Source organism: Rana temporaria, chromosome 5 (assembly GCF_905171775.1).
Source record: "Rana temporaria chromosome 5, aRanTem1.1, whole genome shotgun sequence".
Lineage (NCBI taxonomy): Eukaryota > Metazoa > Chordata > Amphibia > Anura > Ranidae > Rana > Rana temporaria.
In genome coordinates this window covers 6,088,572-6,110,418 of record NC_053493.1, presented here as the reverse complement: position 1 = coordinate 6,110,418, position 21,847 = coordinate 6,088,572, and the positions used below count along the sequence as shown (strand labels likewise).

The following is a 21,847-nucleotide window of genomic DNA, read 5'->3' as shown; positions in this document are numbered from 1 at the left end:
CTGCACTAATGGGCACTGACGGGAACTGCTGAGGCTGCACTGATATGCAGCACTCATAGGCAATACTGATGGGCACGATTAGGCGGCATTGATGAGGCTGCACTGATATGCAGCACTGATAGGCAACACAGATGGGCACTATTAGGCTGCACTAATGGGCACTGATAGGTGGCATTAATGGGCACTGAGAGGCTGCACTGATGGGCACTGATAAGGCTGCACTGATGGGCACTGATGAGGCACTGATGGACACTGCTAGGCTGCACTGATGGGCATTGATGAGGCACTGATGGACACTGATAGGCTGCACTGATGGGCATTGATGAGGCTGCACTGGCGGGCACTGATAGTCTGAACTGATATGCAGCACTCATAGGCACTATTAGGCTTCACTGATGAGCACTGATGGGCATTTAGGAGGTGGCACTGATAGGCAGCACTAACGGGCATTGAGGAGGCTGCACTGATATGCAGCACTGATAGGCAACATGGATGGGCACTATTAGGCGGCACTGATAAGGCTGCACCTATAGACACTGATGAGGCTGCACTAATATGCAGCACTAATAGGCTGCACTGATGGGCACAGATAAGTCTGCACTGACGGGCACTGATAAGGCTGCAATGATATGCAGCACTAATAGGCTGTACTGATGGGCACTGAAAGGTGGCACTGATGGGCAGCATTGATGACACTGACTGGCACTCATGGTAGCTGCACTGATGATCAGCGCCCCGATTACCTGTGTACATGTCTCCTGTCAGGATTGCCGGTTACCGGCTCTCCTCTCCTCTCCTCACACTGTGACAGCGCATGAGGAGAGGACTGCTGATAACCGGTAAGTCTATTTACATGTGATCGGCTGTGATTGGACACAGCTAATCATGTGGTAAAGGGCCGCTGTACCAGAATCTGTGATTGGCTATGTGCGAAGCACACAGCCAATCACAGAGCATGCTGGATGAACGCCCCAGGGGGCGGGCGAGTGAGGGGCGTGGTTTCCGGGAGGACGTCCATGGACAGCGTCTTTCGGCTATGGCGCGGTGGCGAAGTGGTTACAATGTAATTACCTGTGTTGGTGATTTCCATGACGACGGACAATATATTGGGGTGACATCTGCGGAGCGCAAAGAGACATTCCCAGAATCCAATCACAGCGTCTCTTCCGGATCCCATCACGTCTTCCAGCAAACGCTTGGAGAAAGTCTCCGTCCCCCAGACGTCTCTCATGTGTCCGTAATCCTGGAACATGGACGCCGGATTATCAGACATGTGGGATGGCAGCACACGGGATAACATGGAAAAAGAAAGGACACCCACACAGGATACACAAGACATCCACTATACATGACACACCCCCCGTGTACACCAGATGTTGTACGCTCATCATTTCACTTTAACGCGATAATAAAGCAGCGCACACTTTATAATAAGTTACAGTAAATATATATATTTTTTCCTTTCGGAATAAAAGTTTTACATGAACAAATAAAAGCTGATCATTGTGAGTCAGTGTTAAATGGTTTGTCTCATCCCTGCGAAATTATACATTCTGCTGGAGAGCTTGTGCTTTTGAAAAATCGACAGACTTATAGGTAGATTCAGAAAGAGTTAGGCCGGCGTATCAGTAGATAAGCCGGCCTAACTCAGAATCCGCGCCGACTTACGTTTAAGTCTATGCTAAAACAGAGATACGCTTAAACATATCTGAGATACGACGGCTTGCGCCGTCCTATCTTAGGTTGCAATATTTCGGATGGCCGCTAGGTGGCGCTTCCATTGCGGTCGGTGTAGAATATGTAAATTAGTAGATACGCCGATTCACGAACGTACGCCCGGCCGACGCAGTACTTTTACGCCGTCTACCTTAGAGATAGGCCGCGTAAAGTTAGAGCTAGGCCCTAGTTGGAATAGTAATGTTAAGTATGGCCGCCGTTCCCGCGTCGAAATTCGAATTGTTTACGTCGTTTGCGTAAGTCGTCCGTGAATCGTAATTTATGACGTTTACGTCCACGTCGAAATCAATAGGCCCGTGCGGCGTACTTAGCCGCAATACACACTGGGAAATGTAGGCGCCCGGCGCATGCGCAGTTAAGAAAAAACATCAAAAACGTAAGGTCAAGCCCCATTAACATAAAACACGCCCCCTCAGACACATTTCAATTAGGCGCCCTTACGCCCGCCGCATTGATGCTACGCCGCCGTAACTTAGCAGGCAAGTACATTGTGAATCATGTACTTGCCTCGCTAACTTACGGCGGCGTAGCTTAAATGCCTTAAGCTACGCCACCGCAAAGTTGCGGCAACGTACCTGAATCTAGGCATTAGGCCGCAAGTTTTACAGGCAAGTGCTTATTTTTCTCAAAGAACTTGCCTGTAAAGTTGCGGCGGCGTAGCGTAAATCCCCCGGCGCAAGCCCGCCTAATTCAAATTAGGCGGGTAGGGGGCGTGGAACATTTAAATTAGGCGCGTTCCCACGCCGAACGTACTGCGCATGCGCCGTCCCTAAAATTTCCCAACGTGCATTGCGCTAAATGACGTCGCAAGGACCTCATTGGTTTCGACGTGAACGTAAATGGCGTCCAGCCCCATTCACGGACGACTTACACAAACAACGTAAATTTTAAAATTTAGACGCGGGAACGACGGCCATACTTAACATTGACTGCGCCTCATATAGCAGGGGCAACTTTACGCGTCGCAAATCTAACGTAAACGTCGTAACTTCACTGCGTCGGCCGGTCGTACGTTCGGGAATTCGCGTATCTTGCTAATTTGCATACTCGACGGGGAAAACGACGGAGGCGACACCTAGCGGCGAAAAAAAAAATTGCATTCAAGATCCGACGGCGTAAGAGCCTTACGCCTGTCGGATCTAATGGTTATCTATGCGTAACTGATTCTAAGAATCAGTCGCATAGATACGACGGGCGGACTCAGAGATACGACGGCGTATCTCTTTTGAGAATCCGGGCCTTACTGTCAGGATCAACAGATGAAAATAGAGGAAAGAAAGCCTAAAAAATAAAACTAATGCGGCCATCACATCTAAGAATTGGTAAGCTGCAATATAATAAATGTTTGCTTCTGGGTTTAATTTCCGATTTAAAAATTCTGGCTGTGCCCAAATGGTGAGGAGCAAACACCAAATAAAACTGCCCCCCTGATTTACTGCTTAGATTGCGGAAAAGCGGGTTCAGGGGAGGGCTGGGCCGGGGGGCAGGGTGGCAATTGCCTCTCAGGCCGCCCTGACTCGCCCGCTGCCATTTTCTTGTTTTATTCTGGTCTAGGAAGTTGGACTGGGGGCATGGCCACGGGAGTTGTAGTCCACGGGTGGAAAACAGAGCAGCGCAGAGAAAAATACAACTCCCGGAGACCGGATTCTTGGAAGCAGGGTGTGCCAGGGAGTCGCGACGCAGGGCTGGGTGCTGGCTGCAACTTGACCCCAGGCCCAGGAGCATTACCCCCCCAGGAGGACCTGCTGAGAGAGACCCTGACACCCATAGATGACCCCCCCCCACCCCCCCATACACCCCATGTAACCTGCCCCAGTGATCAGGCTGCATTGATGGGCACTGGATTTGGCTGCATTGAAAAAACTGATGGGCCATGGATGGTGAGCTGATTTGGCGGTTCAATTGGCTGAACTTGCCCCCCAGGCCTAAGGCTGCCAGCCCTCCCCTGGGCGGGTTACACCAGTGTTAGTGAATGGAGCAAAGGATCCTCGTTTTAACCCCTTCACACCTGAGGGTTAAAGCAAATTTAAATGCTTAACCACTTAAGCTCCGGACTATTTGGCTGGCCAAAGACCAGAGCACTTTTTGCGATTCGGCGCCGCGTCGCTTTAGCTGACAATTGCGCGGTCGTGCGACGTGGCTCTCAAACAAAACCAACGTCCTTTTTTTTCCCACACATAGAGCTTTCTTTTGGTGGTATTTGATCACCTCTGCGGTTTTTATTTTTTGCTAAACAAAAATAGAGCGACAATTTTGAAAAAAAAAAATATTTTTTGCTATAATAAATATCCCCAAAAATATATAAAAAAACGTTTTTTTCCTCAGTTTAGGCCGATACGTATCCTTCTACCTATTTTTGGTAAAAAAAACGCAATAAGCGTTTATTGATTGGTTTGCGCAAAAGTTATAGCGTCTACAGAATAGGGGGATAGATTTATGCCATTTTTATTAATATTTTTCTTTTTACTAGTAATGGCGGCGATCAGCGTTTTTTATTGTGACTGCCACATTACGGCTGACACTTCGGACACTTTGGGCCAGATTCTCGTAGATGGGCGTTAAACTATGCGGCCGTAACGTATCTCGTTTACGTTACGCGGCCGCAAGTTTTACGGGCAAGAGCTTGATTCACAAAGCACTTGCCTGTAAAGTTGCGGCGGCGTAGCGTAAATTCTCCGGCGCAAGCCCGCCTAATTCAAATGATCCAGGTAGGGGGCGTGGATCATTTAAATTAGGCGCGTTCCCCCGCCGATCGTACTGCGCATGCGCCGTCCCTAAAATTTCACGACGTACATTGCGCTAAATGACGTCGCAAGGACGTCATTGGTTTCGACGTTAACGTAAATGGTGTCCAGCGCCATTCACAGGCGACTTACGCAAACGACGTACTTTTTTAAATTTCGACGCGGGAACGACGGCCATACTTAACATTGGTTGCCCCTCATATAGCAAGGGCAACTTTACGCGTCGCAAAAGCTACGAAAACGTCGTAAATTCACTGCGTCGACCGCGCGTACGTTCGGGAATCTCGCATAAATAGCTAATTTGCATAGACGACGGGGAACACGACGTCGGCGACACCTAGCAGCGGGAAAAAAAAATGCATCTAAGATCTGACAGCGTAAGAGCCTTACGCCTGTCAGATCTAATGGATATCTATGCGTAACTGATTCTAAGAATCAGTCGCATAGATACGCCGGGCCAGATTAGGACTTACGACGGCGCAAATGGCGTTGCGCCGTCGTAAGCCCTTTGAGAATCTGGCCCTTTAAATGCCATTTTGGGACCGTTGACATTTATACAGCGATCAGTGCTATAAAAATGCACTGATTACCAGGTAAATGACACTGGCAGGCAGTAAAGGGGTTAAACACTAGGGGGCGAAGAAGGGGTTAAGTGTGACCTAATTTGTGTTTCTTACTTTAGGGGGGCGTGGCTTGGCGTGTGACGTCACTGATCATCGTTCCCTATGACAGGGAACAGACGATCAGTGACAGGCTCACTAGGAAGAACGGGGAGAGGTGTGTTTACACTCACCTCTCCCCGTTCTTCCTCTCTGTGACCCGATTGCGGGACACTTGTGGCGATTGGGTCCACGGGTCCCACGGGCTAAGTCACGGAGCACAGGACCGGGCTGCGAGCACGCCACCGGCGCCGCGCTTGCGACCCACGGTTGGGCTTCTTAAAGGGGACGTACCTGTACGTCCATATGCCCAGCTGTGCCATTCTGCCGAGGTAAATAGTCGCGTGGCGGTCCTTAAGGGGTTAACATATATAGAATTTTTTTTATTTTTTTACACACTTTAGTTTGTTTGCGATTCGAGCCGGTTCACACTGGGGCGGCACGACTTCGGGGGGCGACTCGGCAAGGCGTCCTGAAGTCACCCCGAGTCGCCCCTGAAGTCGTACAAGAACCTTTTTCTAAGTCGGAGCGACTTGCGTCACTCCTATTAGAACAGTTCTATTGAATAGAACGGGACGCGACTTGTCAGGCGGCTGAGTCGCCCCAGTGTGAACCGGCTCTTCCTCTTCGTCAAGAAGAGGAAATTACAATGTATCTTTCTCTTCATTCGGAAGAGGAAGTAAAAACCACTCACTATGGTGACACCGAACTACTCTGATGAAAGTATGAAAATGACAATGGTCCCAAAATGGTGTCAAAAGTGTCCGATGTGTCCGCCATAATGTCGCAGTCATGATAAAAATTGCTGATCGCCGCCATTAGTAATAAAAAAAAATTATAATAAAAATGCCATAAAACTACCCCCTATTTTGCAGACGCTATAAATTTTGCGCAAACCAATCAATATACCATTATTGTGATTTTTTTTTTTACCAAAAATATGTTGAAGAATATGGGCCAGATTCAGGTACGAGATACGACGGCGTATCTCTGAGTGTGCGGCGGCGTCGTATTTATGCGCCTGATTCTTAGAATCAGTTACGCATAGATTTGACTAAGATCCGACCGGCGTAAATCTCTTACATATCTTAGTTGCAATTTTACGCTGGCCGCTAGGTGGCGCTTCCGTATATTTACGCGTCGAATATGCAAATTAGCTAGATACGCCGATTCAGAAACGTACGTTTGCCCGGCGCATTTTTTTACGTCGTTTACGTTAGGCTTTTTCCGGCGTAAAGTTACCCCTGCTATATGAGGCGTATCCTATGTTAAGTATGGATGTCGTTCCCGCGTCGAATTTTGAAAATTTTACGTCGTTTGCGTAAGTCGTTCGCGAATAGGGCTGTACGTAAGTTACGTTCACGTCTAAAGCATTGACGATTTGCGGCGTAATTTCGAGCATGCGCTCTGGGATTCTTTCACGAACGGCGCATGTGCCGTTCGTAAAAAAAACTTCAAATACGTGGGGTCACCATTAATTTAAATAAAACACGCCCACATCATTCACATTTGAATTAGGCGGGCTTACGCCGGACCACATACGTTACGCCGCCGTAACTTAGGGCGCAAGTTCTTTCTGAATACGGAACTTGCGCCCTAATTTACGGCGGCGTAACATATCTGAGATACGTTACGCCCGCCCATAGATACTCCATTGTATCTGAATCTACCCCTATGTTTTTTTTATTTTTTGGGGGGGATATTTATTATAGCAAAAAGTAAAAAATATTGCTTTTTCTTCGAAATTTTCGCTCTTTGTTTGTTTATAGCGCAAAAAATAAAATTCTTCCGGGGCTGAAGGGGTTAAATGCCGTCTCTTATTGACACATATTTAGTTACAGGTCATTTAGAAACACTAATTAATCTGGATACGAACATTTATAGGTAAAGTTGATCCGGGGTAAATCCGATTGCCTCTCGGGGGATCAGGAAGGATTTTTTTCCCTGCTGTAGAAAATTGGATCATCGCTCTGCTGGGGTTTTTTGCCTTCCTCTGGATCAACTGTGTGTATGTGGGATTTCCCCCCCCCCCCCCTTTTTTATTGGTTAAACTGGATTGTGTCTTTTCTTCAACCTGACTATTAGACATGTGCACTGCCGAAAAAAAAAAAAATTCATTTTCGTTTCATTTGTTTTGTTTTTTTCTTTTTTCGGAAATTCGAAAAATTTGTTTATTTTTTTCGTTTTTGTTTCATTTGTTTTTTTTTGCATTTTTCGGAAATTCGAAAAAAAATATTTTTCCGTTTTATATATTTTTTTTGCTTTATCGGAAATTCGAAAATTAAAAAATTCGGAATTCAGAATTAACGAATTCAGAATTAACGAAAAAGCAAAAAACAAACAAAACTAAAACGAATTTTTCGAATTTCCCAAATATCCTTTTTTTTTGCAAAAAAAAGCAAAAAAAACGAATGAAACGAAAACAAAAAAACAAATTTTTGGAAATTCGTTAATTCTAAAAATTCTGAATTCTGAAATTTCCCATTTTCGAATTTTAGATTTTCAAATTTTAGATTTTCGAATTTTAGAATTTTCGATTTTTTTTATTTTTGAAAATTCAGAAATAGAAATTTTCGGAAATACAAAAATTCGGAATTAACGAATTTCTCAAAATTCATTAAAAAACTAATTAGAAACTAAACGAATTGCACATGTCTACTGACTATTAGCTGGATTCAGAAAGATTTACGCCGGCGTATCAGTAGATACGCAGACGTAACTCGGGATCTGCGCCGTCGTAAGTTTAAGTGTATTCTCAAACTGAGATACACTTAAACCTAGCTAAGATACGAAAGCCTGCGCCGTCGTATCTTAGGGTGCAATATTTAGGCTGGCCGCTAGGTGGCGCTTCCCTTGAGTTCGGCGTAGAATATGTAAATGCCTAGATACGCCGATTCACGAACGTACGTGCGCCCGTCGCAGTAAAGATACGCCGTTCACGTAAGGCGTTTTACCAGCGTAAAGTTATTCCATCAAATAGCTGGCCTTGTCAATGTTAAGTATGGGCGTCGTTCCCGCGTCTAAATTTGTAAATTTTATATCATTTGCGTAAGTCGTCCGTGAATAGAGCTGGACGTAATTTACGTTCACGTCGAAACCAATACGTCCTTGCGGCGTACTTTGGAGCAATGCACACTGGCATATGTACACGGATGGCGCATGCGTCGGTTCACCCCCCATTAACATAAAACACTCCCCCTCATCCTCATTTTAATTAGGCGCGCTTACGCCGGCCGCATTTACGCTACGCCGCCGTAAGTTAGGAGGCAAGTACTTTGTGAATACAGTACTTGCCTCTCTGACTTAAGGCGGCGTAGCGTAAATACGATACGCTACGCCGCCTTAAAGATGCGGCGCCCTACTTGAATCTGGCCATATGTAACTATATTAATATCTTTTTCTCACCTGCGGGTTTATGACATTTCGGGAATGCAGCTCTTCCAGGATGGACTCGGTGTCCAGAGTCTGCAGGATATAGGTGAGATCTTCTCTGTAATACTGGAATAGCAGCCTCAGCGACTTCTCATCATAGCTCTGCATTTGCTGGCGGAACTTCCCGATGTCCTCTGAAGAAAATACAATTACAGGTTTATGGACTAAAATTCAAGTTTTATATCATCTGTGAGAAACTCCAATAAATATGTAACATGTCCCCCATCTTTGTATGTACTTCTCATAACACGCTATGTATGGTATTCTAATCACTCGGAAACAAATGCAGAGCCAACACTGCAAACAGTCCAAAGAAAAAGGGACAAAGTTGGACTTTATTGGGACATCGTGTGCAAAATACAGCAATGTATACAAATATATACAAGGATTTATTATAACATTACATAACAGAAAATTAAAACACACAATGTAAAAATAAAAGCACAATAGAACGATGCACCCCAATACTACATAGGGGGAAGATTCCCTAGATCAGGGGTAGGCAACATTTGAGAGGTGGAGATCTACCTCAACAACATGAAAGAGACCAAAGATCACCGGGGTTTGGCACCCCCCCCCTTTTTTTTTAAGAAATTAACTAGCAAGGCCTAACAAAATAATAATAAAACAAATGTCACTGTAAAATGTTTTAACTTATGCCGCGTACACACCATCACTTTATGTGATGAAAAAAAAAACGAAATTTTTAAAAACGTCAATTTAAGTGACCGTGTGTGGGGGAAAACGCAGTTTTATGTCTTGTGAAAAACAACAAAAAAAAATTGAAACATGCTTCAATTTTTTGTGTCGTTTTTCAAAACGTCGTTTTTTGTTTCACAAAAATTTACTGTGTGTAGCAAAAAACGACGTTTAAAATGACATTTTTAAACCCGCGCATGCCCAGATGCTAGTCATGAAGCAAGCTTCAATGGAAAAAAGTGGTGAACGTAACCTCGCTTTGCTAGAACATTGTGAGAAAAACGTCGTTTTTTACTTCACAGAAAATGTCGTTTTTTTCCATCACATAAAGTGATGGTGTGTACGCGGCATTAGCCTACCTTAAAAGTGACCAGTGTGTGCCAGTAAGGCAGTGGATCCTGTGTGGACGGTGTCAGTAGAGCAGAGGACGGTGTCAGTAGAGCAGAAGACGGTGTTAGTAGGGCAGGGGGCAGTGTCAGTAAAGCTGTGAATGTGTCAGTAGAGCAGGGAACGTTGTGAGTAAATCAGTGGAAAGTCTCAGTAGAGCAGTGGATGGTGTCAGTAGGGCAGGGGGCAGTGTCAGTAAAGCTGTGAATGTGTCAGTGGGGCAGTGGACGGTGTCAGTAAAGCAGGGAACGGTGTCCGTAAATCAGTGGAAAGTCTCAGTAGAGCAGTGGACGGTGTCAGTAGGGCAGTGGACGGTGTCAGTAGGGCAGTGGACGGTGTCAGTAGGGCAATGGACGGTGTCAGTAGGGCAATGGACGGTGTCAGTAGGGCAGTGGACGGTGTCAGTAGGGCCGGGGGCAGTGTCAGTAGAGTAGAAGACTGTGTTAGTAGAGCAGTGGATGGTGTCAGTAGGGCAGTGGATGGTGTCAGTAGAGCAAAGGACCGTGTCAGTAGTGCAGTGGATGGTGTCAGTAGAGCAGAAAACAGTGTCAGTAGGGCAGTGGACGATGTCAGTAGGGCAGTGGATAGTGTCAGTAGAGCAGAGGACAGTGTCAGTAGAGCAGTGGACGGTGTCAGTAGAGCAGAGGACGGTGTCAGTAGAGCAGAGGACGGTGTCAGTAGGGCAATGCATGGTGTCAGTAGGGCAATGGATAGTGTCAGTAGGGCAATTAATGGTGTCAGTTGGGTAGTTGATGGTATCAGTAGAGCAGGGAGCAGTGTCAGTAAAGCTATAAATGTGTCAGTGGGGCAGTACTGACAGTGGACGGTGTCAGTAGGGCAGTGGACGTTGTCAGTAGAGCAGAGGACGTTGTCAGTAGGGCAGTGGACGGTGTCAGTAGAGCAGAGGACGTTGTCAGTAGGGCAGTGGACGGTGTCAGTAGAGCAGAGGATGGTGTCAGTAGAGCAGTGGACGGTGTCAGTAGAGCAGAGGATGGTGTCAGTAGAGAAGTGGACGGTGTCAGTAGAGCAGAGGACGGTATCAGTAGAGCAGTGGATGGTGTCAGTAGAGCAGAGGATGGTGTCAGTAGAGCAGTGGACGGTGTCAGTAGAGCAGTGGACGGTGTCAGTAGAGCAGAGGATGGTGTCAGTAGAGCAGTGGACGGTGTCAGTAGAGCAGTGGACGGTGTCAGTAGGGCAGAGGACGGTATCAGTAGAGCAGTGGACGGTGTCAGTAGAGCAGAGGATGTTGTCAGTAGAGCAGTGGACGGTGTCAGTAGAGCAGTGGACGGTATCAGTAGAGCAGAGGACGGTATCAGTAGAGCAGAGGATGGTGTCAGTAGAGCAGGGGATGTTGTCAGTGGAGCAGAGGACCCTGTGTAGATAGTGTCAATACAGCAGTGGACGGTGTCAGTCAATAGGATGCCTTTTTTTACAATGTAGGGAATCACAGGCTGAAAAGAAAGATACCGGGATGAAGCCTGTAGCCGCCCCCATCATCCCAAAATCTCCACTTCAAGTCCAGGGTGTCATATGACGTCCTATGGTCGAGAAGTGGTTAATATGCCTGGTCTGTGATCTGTGAACTGCGATATCCTTGTCACCAAGAGTGGTGAAACGCGTCAAGGTCGAGACGTTGGTTTTGGGTTGGCAATATCACTGTATGCAGTCAATTCACTGACTATTTAAAACACGGCAAGAACCAATTGGAGTGTGGCTTATATTTATTGTGATCATCATTGATGATTGATATAAAAAAAAATATATACAAGAACTAGAAGGCGGAATAGAAAACTCTTTTTAATTACCAGACGTTCTGGATCTCCAGCCCTCCGCCATCTTTTCCGGTTTCGGTGAGTTTCCGGCAGACGTCAGGCCATCACCTGGACACAACAACAAAAGAAATGTTACTTCTTAAAGGTGACCAAACTTTATTTCTTGAAAATGTTCAAGCTACATAAAAAGGTAAAATAAATGTGGGGTCATCGACCTTAACAGGGGTATCACTGGGGTCCTAAATGACATGGAGAATCCTGAAAGGTCAGCGCATGCTCAGGAAAGTGCTTGGTATGTGTTGTTTTTTGCATGGGGTTTCCCCTCCATCTACTGTGGGGTTCCCCCCCATCTACTGTGGGGTTCCCCCCCCATCTACTATGGGGTTCCCCCCCCCATCTACTGTAGCATAAGAGTCTGGCAAAATGAAGGGAATCCCCAGTCGCTGGGCTGTGACTTACCTGTATTTTTTCCTTTGTAGATGTCGGTGTTGCAGTGTACAGGATGTGCCACTTCACAGGCAGGTTAAGGACATCCCCCAGACATGTTCTTTAACTAGTTCCAGACTTTGGGTGTGCTACGCCTGCCCAAAATACTTCATCATTGTACACTGGCCCTGTGTAGCATGTCCAGTCTCTCTGCCCCCCTCCCAGGACGCAACAATTCTCAGCTCCAAAGCTGGGATTGCTGTGCACACAACTTCATCAACATTGCTCAGACAGGAAATAGAAAGATACAAAGTAGCATAATGTTACTTTTGTATCATTCTGTTAATTCATCTGCAGATCAAAGTAATTAACTTCATCAACAGATGATCTAAAACAACCTAACAAGCAGAGGCATACCTAGAGCATTTGACATCCTATATCTGGCACCCCGCCGCAGGAATCCTATATCTGGCACCCAGCCCCCCCGCGCGGATGCTATATCTGGCACCCCCACCCGCTCTGATCCTATATCCGGCACCCCCTCGCACAGATCCCATATCTGGCACCCCCTGAGCGTGCAGATCTTATATCTGGCACCTACCCACCGCGCAAAGCCTATATCTTGGGCCCCCTCCCGCATGGATCCTATATCTGGCACCTAGCCCCCTCCCGCATGGAGCTTATATATGGCACCCAGCCCCCCCCCCCCCCCCCGCGCAGAGCCTATATCTGGCACCCAGCCCCCTCCTGCACGGATCCTATATCTGGCACCCAGCCCCCTCCGCATGCGGATCCTAAATCTGGCACCCCCGCGTGCAGATATTATATCTGGCACCCAGCCCCCCCGCACGCGTGGATCCTATATCTGGTGCCATCCCACACGCGTGGATCCTATATCTGGTGCCATCCCACACGCGTAGATCCTATATCTGGCGCCACCCCCAACCACGCGGAATCTATATTTAGCACCCCCACCTGCTCTGATCCTATATCCGACACCCCCCCCCCTCCGCGCGGATCTCCTACCTGAAATACCCCCGAGTGTACGGATCCCATATCTGGCACCCCCCCAACTTTAAAATGTAAAAACACCCCACTGTGCCCCCTGCATATCTCTGCACCCATCAATATCTCTTTGTGACTACTGTGTACCCCCTTTTCACAACTGCACTCCCACTGTACCCCTCTGCCACCAATCCCCCCCACCTCAGTAACACAATACTGTTGTACAGTGCCCGACATCATGACGCCCAATGTGACCCCGGAAGTGCGGTTGATTTTGTTTTCTGTTTGCCAGCAAACCTATTTTATACAATGCTCTTGATTCTTTTAACATTTGTAAGTAGTTTTTTTGGCTACATGCGTGTGTTTACGCTTGTTTGTACATTTGTATGTACATTTGTCCATCTGTACAGATATATACACTTTGTGGGCCAGATCCACATACATTTAGATGGGCGCAGCGTATGTGAGATACGCTACGCCGCTGTAACTTACTTTTTAATTCTTTGAATCCACAAAGAATTTGCGCCGTAAGTTACGGCGGCGTAGTGTATGTCTCGGCGCGTAATTCAAATCAGCGAGTAGGGGGGGCGTGTTTCATTTAAATGAAGCGCGTCCCCGTGCCGATGAACTGCGCATGCTCCGTTTCAAAATTTCCAGCCGTGCTTTGCGCGAAATGACGTCGCAACTACGTAATTTTTTGAACTTAGACATGACTTGCGTCCATCCCGATTCACGGACGACTTACGCAAAAAAATAAAAAATTCAAATTTTGACGCGGGAACGACGGCCATACTTAACATGGGAAATCTAACTATACGCCGCAAAAAAGCAGCTTTAACTATACGGCGGAAAAAGCCGACTACAGACGACGTAAGAGAATGCGACGGCCGCGCGTATGTTCGTGGATCGTCGAAAATAGCTAATTTGCATACCCGACGCGGAAAACGACGTGAACGCCACCCAGCGGACGCCGAAGTATTGCATCTTAGATCCGAAAGGCGTACGAGGACGTATACCTGTCGGATCTAACCCAGATGCCGTTGTATCTTGGTTTGAGGATTCAAACTAAAGATACAACGCGGGTAATTTGAAAGTACGCCGGCGGCGTACTCTGTCTGTGGATCTGGCCCTGTGTGTTTATTTTTATTTTTGGTTTAGGGCTTGAGTGTCTTTAGGCACTTCTAAAATAAAACTTAAAGATGTTGTAAACCTCAGAAAACAAAAACAAAGAAAACAAACCCTGCAAGACAAAGGCATAACAAGCTAGTATGCATCTTATACTAGCTTATTATGAAATACTTACCTTAGAATAGTGGTTCTCAACCTTCTAGTGCCATGACCCCTTGATAAAATTTCCCAAGTTGTGGGGACCCCTAACATTAAAATGATTTTCGTAGCATTGGTTGTCAGCACCCAAGGCAAGTAATTTGTGCCCCCAACCCACGGACATTTAGCGCTACCGGAGTCCTTTTAATGGCAACTATAATCACGGGTAGTGTTGCTCGCTGTGTCTCTGGCTTCACTGTGTCTTCGACTTTGTGGTGTTTCATAGCAGTGACACCTATGCCGAAATCAGGAGATCGGGTCTCCTCCAGTCCCTCCCACTTCCCATTCCTCACCAGTCAGCTGACCTCTAGTCTCTGCTCCCCAGCCATGTCGTGAACTGAATGGGCGCCTGTGAAGGAGGCTGAGTGGGCAGCTGTGGGGGTCCAGGAACAGCCCAGCTGGGCGGCCACAAGCTCCAGGGATAGTCCTTGCTGGATGGCCGCAAAAAGACTGGGAGAGAGATACGGGCTTCAGGACCAGCCCAGGATTCGGTGACCCCTGGCAAATCATCATTCGACCCCCAGGTTGAGAACCACTGCCTTAGAATGATGCCCTGAATTGGAGTCGGCACTCTGAGTCAGGGCCGCCATCAGGGGGGTACAGGCAGTACACCTGTAAGGGGCCCGGGTGGCAACCCTTTTTTTTTGTAAGGGCCCCGCCGGTCCCCAGGGGCATGGTGGTCCCCAGGGCCCCGGATATCAACCCCCCTTTAAAAAAAAAATGATATTTATATATATATATATATATATATATATATATATATATATATATATATATATATATATATATATATATATATATTAGTTGTTTTGTTTTTATTAAAGGGCCCAGAGGTCCCCGAAAGGCAACCCCCCTTTTTTTCATAAAAAAATGTTTTAATTTTTTTTTATATATTTTTTTTAATTTAATTTTTATTTTTTCATTAAAGGGCTCAAAGGTCCCAGGGGCCTGGATGACTGCTACCCTGACACATGTACGCTATACTCCATGCAGGCCTGTCGCGACAGGACAGGCAAAACAAGCAATTGCTTGGGGCCCCGAGATGGCCTAGGGCCCCAGCAGGGCGGGCCCTTGCCGTGCCGCCGCTTCCTATAAATGCTGCAGCCTGTAGCGTGGCCGAGCTCCTCTTCCTGAATCCCTCCTCCTGCAGTCTGGCCGGGTACCGCGCAGTACAGGAGATTCAGTTTCCTGTTCCCGGGCGGACTGACAGGAAGTGCACACACTCCGTGCTCACTTCCTTTCAGTCCGCGGCCGGGAACAGCAAACTGAGTCACTTTCCGCGTAGTACGCGGTAGGGAGGGGGGTAAAAAGAACATGGGGGGGTAAGGGGGGGAGGCAGTCATCACCCATTTTTGTATGAAAAATATGGTAGCTTGCTGACCATAACCCTAACTGGCTGGATATGTATCATAAACTATTACAATAGCTTTCTTTCCATTTTCTTTCTTTACCATCCCATTTCCATCTTATTGCTTCTTTTTTGAATCAGGTAATATGTATTAAAGCTTTTTGCAAAAATTTACAAAGCAGACAGTTTGCTTGGGGCCCCCAAATTCCTTCAAACGGCCCTGACTCCATGGAACCTTCTATGTTTTTTGATGCCTGTTTACCCGTTATGTTTGTAAGGACATTACAATAAATTGCATGTCGCTTTCACATACGGGCTTCACTATTGTGTTTCCTCTCTGCATTTCTTGGTTCCCCCTTTTTGGCTGATGAACGCAATCTATACCTTTGGATCCTTTTGAGTTGTGGATGTCTTCCTACCCTTGATGTGGTTTGTGGATTATTACTTTCCGAGTGGAAGTGCGACTGCCATTTGATCCCTGCATTATCTAATTCTACATGCCTATAATGATGTTTCTCTGGTAAGCAGTTTTAGCTAGATTCACACAGAGTGCCGCAACTTTAAGGCGGCGTAGCTTAGCGTGTTTACTCTACGCTGCCTTAAGTCAGAGAGGCAAGTACTGTATTCTCAAAGTACTTGCCTCCTAACTTAAGGTGGCGTAGCGTAAATGCGGCGGGCGCAAGCGCGCCTAATTCAAATTTTGGCTGAGGGGGCGTGTTTTATGCTAATTAGGCTTGACCCGACGTGATTGAAGTTTTTTTGGAACGGCGCATGCGCCGTCCGCCTACATTTCCCAGTGTGCATTGCGGCTAAGTCCTATTGATTTAGACGTGGACGTAAATGCCGTAAATCCCTATTCACGGACGACTTACGCAAACGACGTAAAATTTCGAAGCGGGAACGGCGGCCATACTTTAACATTACTATTCCAGCTATTTGATGGAATAACTTTAGGCCTGATAATGCGGTACGGAAACGGCGTATCTGTACTGCGTCGGCCGGGCGTTGGTTCGCGAATAGGCGTAACTTGGGATTTATTTATTCTACGCCGACCGCAATGGAAGTGCCACCTAGCGGCCAGCCTAATTATCGCACCCTAAGATAGGACGGCGCAAGCCGTCGTATCTTAGATAGGTTTAAGTGTATCTCTGTTTGAGAATACACTTAAACCTTGGTCGGCGCAGATTCCGAGTTAGGTCGGCGTATCTACTGATACGCCGACCTAACTCTACCTGAATCTACCTACTTGACTGCACAGGGTGTGGTGTGTTTCTATATCTGCACACTGAATTCTCGGTGGAGGTTCTTCATTTTCAACACTTTGAACACTTAGAAGATTTTTTATACTCATTTGGACACGGTTTTATTTCATCAATAATTTCCACAGCGCTGCACTTTGAACTTTTATTTTTACTTGTCTTATCCACAGATTGTGCTAGCAGCTCTCTTCTTTATATTTTAGTGAGCGCAGATATTTTCAAGTTTTTTCCATATATATATATATATAGCCAGATTCAGATACATAGGCGTATCTTTAGTGCGGCGTAGCGCATCTGATAAGCGCTACGCCGACGTAACATAGAGAGGGAAGATCACTATTCACAAAGCACTCGCCGACAATGTGGCGCTGGCGTAACGTAAATAGGCCGGTGTAAGCCCGCCTAATTCAAAGTAGGCAGGTAGTGGGCGTGATGTATTTAAATAAATCCTGACCCCATGTAAATGAAGCGCCGAACGAACGGCGCATGCGCGCGCATGCTCAGTATCACGTCGAATTTACTCCCTAACATACGCCGGCTCAATGCCTGTGACGTGAACGTAACCTACGCCCAGCCCCATTCACGTACGACTTACGTAAACAACGTAAAAATCGACGGCTGTTCCGACGTCCATACCTTAACATGACTTACCTCTGCTTTATGAGGGGTAAACTTACGTCGGACGTGCGCCTTACGTAAACGGCGTAGCTTAATACGACGTGAATCGGCGTATCTAGGTCATTTACATATTCAACGCGTAAATCAACGGAAGCGCCCCTTGCGGCCAGCGTAAATATGCACCCAAGATACGACGGCGTACTAAGACTTACGTCGGTCGGAAGAAGCCATATTTCAGGCGTATCTAGTATTGTGAATAAGGCGCATAGATACGACGGCGTAAGTGTTTTCTGAATCTGGCCCATATTCTTTTTATTTCTTTTTTTTTGTAAGGGGCCCAAAGGTCCCCAGGGCAACCCCCCCAATTCGTGGCCGGTTCTCAATTTGAGGCGGCAGCACCCCCCCCCCCCTGGTTCTCTGCTCCAGGGGGCCCATGCCTGAAGCTGTGTAAGGGGCCCCATAATTCCTGATGGCGGACCTGCTCAGAGTACACGGCCGACATCTTCCACCGGAGTTACTTCCGGGTTCGTGGCGGTGGTTGGCTGGAGCCGCTATGACGTCACTCCCACACATGCTCAAGGGAGCCGCCGGTCACAGCACAAGTTCTGAAGAAACGGTACCGGTGCGCATCGTTTCTTCAGTGCGCATGCACCAATGACGTCGGGAGCAGCGCATGTACTGAATGTCTCCTAAACTGTGCAAGTTTAGGAGATATTTGCGGTACCTACAGGAAAGTCTTACCTGTAGGTAGAAGTGGTGTAACAGAGTTTACAATCACTTTAACGGCACCAGTCTATTGCGTCTATAGCGCCCCCTTACTTTCAGGGGGTGCTGAAATAATTGAATCGACAGCAGGTTGGGATAACAGGTAACAGCAGAAACTTGCATTCTAAGGCCATGGAACCACATGTACCAGCAAGCCTGATAGCCTTAGAGAACAGAGGTGACATAGCAGATATGTGACACATACACCCATTGGCGGGTGGTGCTCAATTTTTAGGCGGGTGCATATAAATACTGAAAAAAAACACATCAATTGCAGCCACTGTGCCCATCATTTGCCGCTACTGTGCCATCAAATGCGGCTACTGTGCCCATCAATTGGCACTACTGTGCCCATCAATTGCTGCCAGTGTGCCCATCAATTGTTGCTACTGTGCCCCATCAATTACTGACACTGTTCCCATCAATTTATGTCAGTGTGCTCATCAATTGCCGCTACTGTGCCCCATAAATTGCTGACACTGTGCCCATCAATTGCAGCCACTGTGCCCATCAATTGCCGCCACTGCGCCATCAAATGCAGCCACTGCACCCATAAATTGCCGCCACTGTGCCATCAATTTCTGCTACTGTGCTCATCAATTGCTACCAGTGTGCTCATCAATTGCCGCTACTGTGCCCATCAATTGCTGCCAGTGTGCTCATCAATTACTGCTACTGTGCCCATCAATTGCCACCAGTGTGCCCATCAATTGCCACCAGTGTGCCCATCAATTGCTGCTACTGTGCCCCATCAAATGCTGCTACTGTGCCCCATCAAATGCTGCCAGTGTGCCCCCCCCCCCCCCTGCCCGCCTGGCACTTACCTTTCTTGCAGCTGGTCATGGTGGTGTCCTCCACGCTCCATCGATGTCTTCTCCCATCCTTTCTATCAGGCATGCAATCACAGTGCCTGTCGTTTCAGCCAATCAGGTGACAGGTAACAGACCTGAGCACCTGATTGGCTGAGAGGCAGTTCAGTGTTAGGAAAGTGTATTCATTCGCTTTCCTAACACAACGCTGAGCGAACAGCGAACGCCCAGCATGGCGCCCGCTGTTCAACTTTTTGAATGCCTATCAGAGCCTACGTCTCTAATCGGGTGCTTCCAAAAAATACCCGCCGCTGTAATTCAGGTGCCCGGCGGCCGAAAAGGGGCCGGACACCTAAATAGGGGGCGCCAGCGGCGACCATAGATAGATTAATGTAACGCATGAATCCATCTATGGTGATAGAGAAGTGGCAGGAGAGAGGGGGGGGGGGGGCGGCGCCCGTGCGCCCCTTATGGAGGCACCGCCACTGCATACACCCCAATGTGTACTGAATTGAATTGGAATGTGCGATTTTAAAGTTGTGTCCACAATTTGTGCCTCTCTACATCTATCAACATGTAAAATATGTTGGAGCATCATAAATAATAATTAATTTGGCTCCAAAAATGCAGGAAATTCCAAGTTATCAGACAGAAGATCACACAGAGATTTGTATCTCCTTACACTGCAGGCCCCGTCCTATAAATCCCCATAATCATCCTATTACAATCCTTAACTTTCTACACAACTGTCACTTCTTATACAACCTCCGGATCTTCTGAGGAGGACCCAGCACTATTAATACCATTTTTATTTTAATAACGATTAGAAAGTAATTACCGTACAGCCTTCTTCCTTTATGTCTTCCAAAGTGAAAGTGAAGATAAGAAACGTCAGGCCACGCCCACCGCAGATCCAGGAAGTGACAGTTCAGAGTTTCTAATTAACTCATCGCAATGCTGAAAAATACACGGCAGCAATCATCCTTCCACACCACTATTATATTATTATTATTATACAGGATTTATATCGCACCAATAGTTTGCACAGTGCTTTAAAATCTAAAGAGAGACAGTATAGTTACAATACAACGTAGGCACACCCTAATCACTCTGTGTGGCCCAGATTCCCCCTGTTTAGAGCCAGTGGCGGCTGGTGCTCAAAATTTTTGGGGGGGCGCAAACGAAAAAAAAAATAAAAAAAATATTGCAGCCTCACTGTGCCCATCAAATGCAGCCACTGTGCCATCAATTGTCACCACTGTGCCATGCCATCAAACGCAGCCACTGTGCCATGCCATCAAACGCAGCTACTGTGCCATGCCATCAAACACAGCCACTGTGCCCATCAACTGTCACCACTGTGCCCTTTAATTGTCGCCACTGTGCCCATTGATGTCACTGTGCCCTTTAATTGTCGCCACTGTGCCCATTGATGCCACTGTGCCAATTGTCCCCACTGTGCATCCGGAAGCCTGAGGGCTGTACTCGGAAAGCCTATCAGAGCCAACCAGCTACCGTTTTTCAGGTGGCCGGCGCTCAAGGTCCGGCCATCTGAATAGACCAGCGGCCGGCAACAATAACATACATTCATGCAATGCATGAATCTATGTTATTGTAATCAGTTGCGGTGCGAGAGCCAGAGGGGGCGGCAATCCAGCGCCCTCTATAGACGCACCGCCACTGTTTAGAGCCCTTATATTTCACCAAAGCCCCCTAATGTAGGGTGACCAGACATCCCCAGTTTCAGGGGACAGTCCCCTGATTGAGGACACTGTCCCCGGACCAAGTCTGTCCCTGGTTTTGTCCCCAGATTGGATTTAATAGGGGGCAGGGGCAATTTTAAAGACAGTCAGTGCAGAATTAAAATAAATAAATTTGAATTACACACCCCCCTCCGCCGTGCCTACTAGCATCATATCCTTGGCTCAAATCCTGGCCAGCCACCTGCCTGCTTATCTCCTTGCCTTCCCTGGCGGAGTGATCTTCCTCCACTCCCCATCCAGTAGTAGCCGGGGCCCGAAGAGTAAGACTTGAAAGGCTGTGAGGTGGGCGTCGACAGGCAGAGAGTCGCTAATTGTTGCCATTACTAGTAAAGAAAAAATATGTTTCCCCGGATTTCATTTAAAAAATCTGGTCACCTTACCCTAATGGGGCTCCTAAAAAATTATAAAAAAATTAAATAATAAAAAAAACAAAAAACTACTGACACCATCCATTGGTACACTGACACTGTCATAAGCATCTGTGTTTGAGCTTTGGGGTGCACTCCCTAATGCAATAGGCTGCTCACACCTATGCAATACAATAAAATACAGAAGGGTTAGGAGGGCCCTGCTCATAGGAGCTTACAATCTATGGAGGATCTTCATGGCACAGACACATACAATGATCAGCTATAACATTATATGCCCACTGGCAGGTATTGATGAAGCTGACGTTGGCTCCTTATTCGGGCGGCTTCTTATTCAGGTCGGATCTTTAGTCACACAAGTGATTATTTACTAAACAACCATCTGCAATGTTTATAATAAAATTGTGAACTTTAACAACAATTCTGTCTCCCTAAATGCCATGTATTTAACCTCTTGGCGCCCGCGCTATAGACAAAAGACATCTACAGCGCGGTGCCTTCCCGCCAGGTGGACGTCCATGGATATCCTCCTGTTTACGCGGGTGCCGATTCGCGTGCCTAGCGGCCGCGATGTCCGCCGGTTACCTGCGATCGGCAGTCCCAGAGCCAGGGACGTAGATCTCTGGGTGTAAACACAGAGATCCACGTCCTGTCAGGGAGAGGAAACCGATGCTGTGTCCCTTTAGGGACACCGATCGGTCTCCTCCTCCAGTCAGTCCCCTCCCCCGCA

At 47.2% G+C, this 21,847-nt stretch overlaps 1 protein-coding gene across 1 annotated transcript in view; it reads right to left on the bottom strand.

The window, feature by feature from the left end:
* Positions 1–19,922, bottom strand: part of LOC120939758 — a 105,483-nt gene extending 85,561 nt beyond the window's left edge. The window contains exons 1-4 of the mRNA XM_040352093.1: positions 19,825–19,922; positions 11,464–11,538; positions 8,546–8,706; positions 1,072–1,243 (exon numbers count right to left, since the gene is read on the bottom strand). Coding sequence (XP_040208027.1) covers positions 1,072–1,243; positions 8,546–8,706; positions 11,464–11,494 — 364 coding nt within the window. The 5' untranslated portion in view covers positions 11,495–11,538; positions 19,825–19,922. The remainder of the gene's footprint in view (positions 1–1,071; positions 1,244–8,545; positions 8,707–11,463; positions 11,539–19,824) is intronic.
* Positions 19,923–21,847: the final 1,925 nt, after the last annotated feature.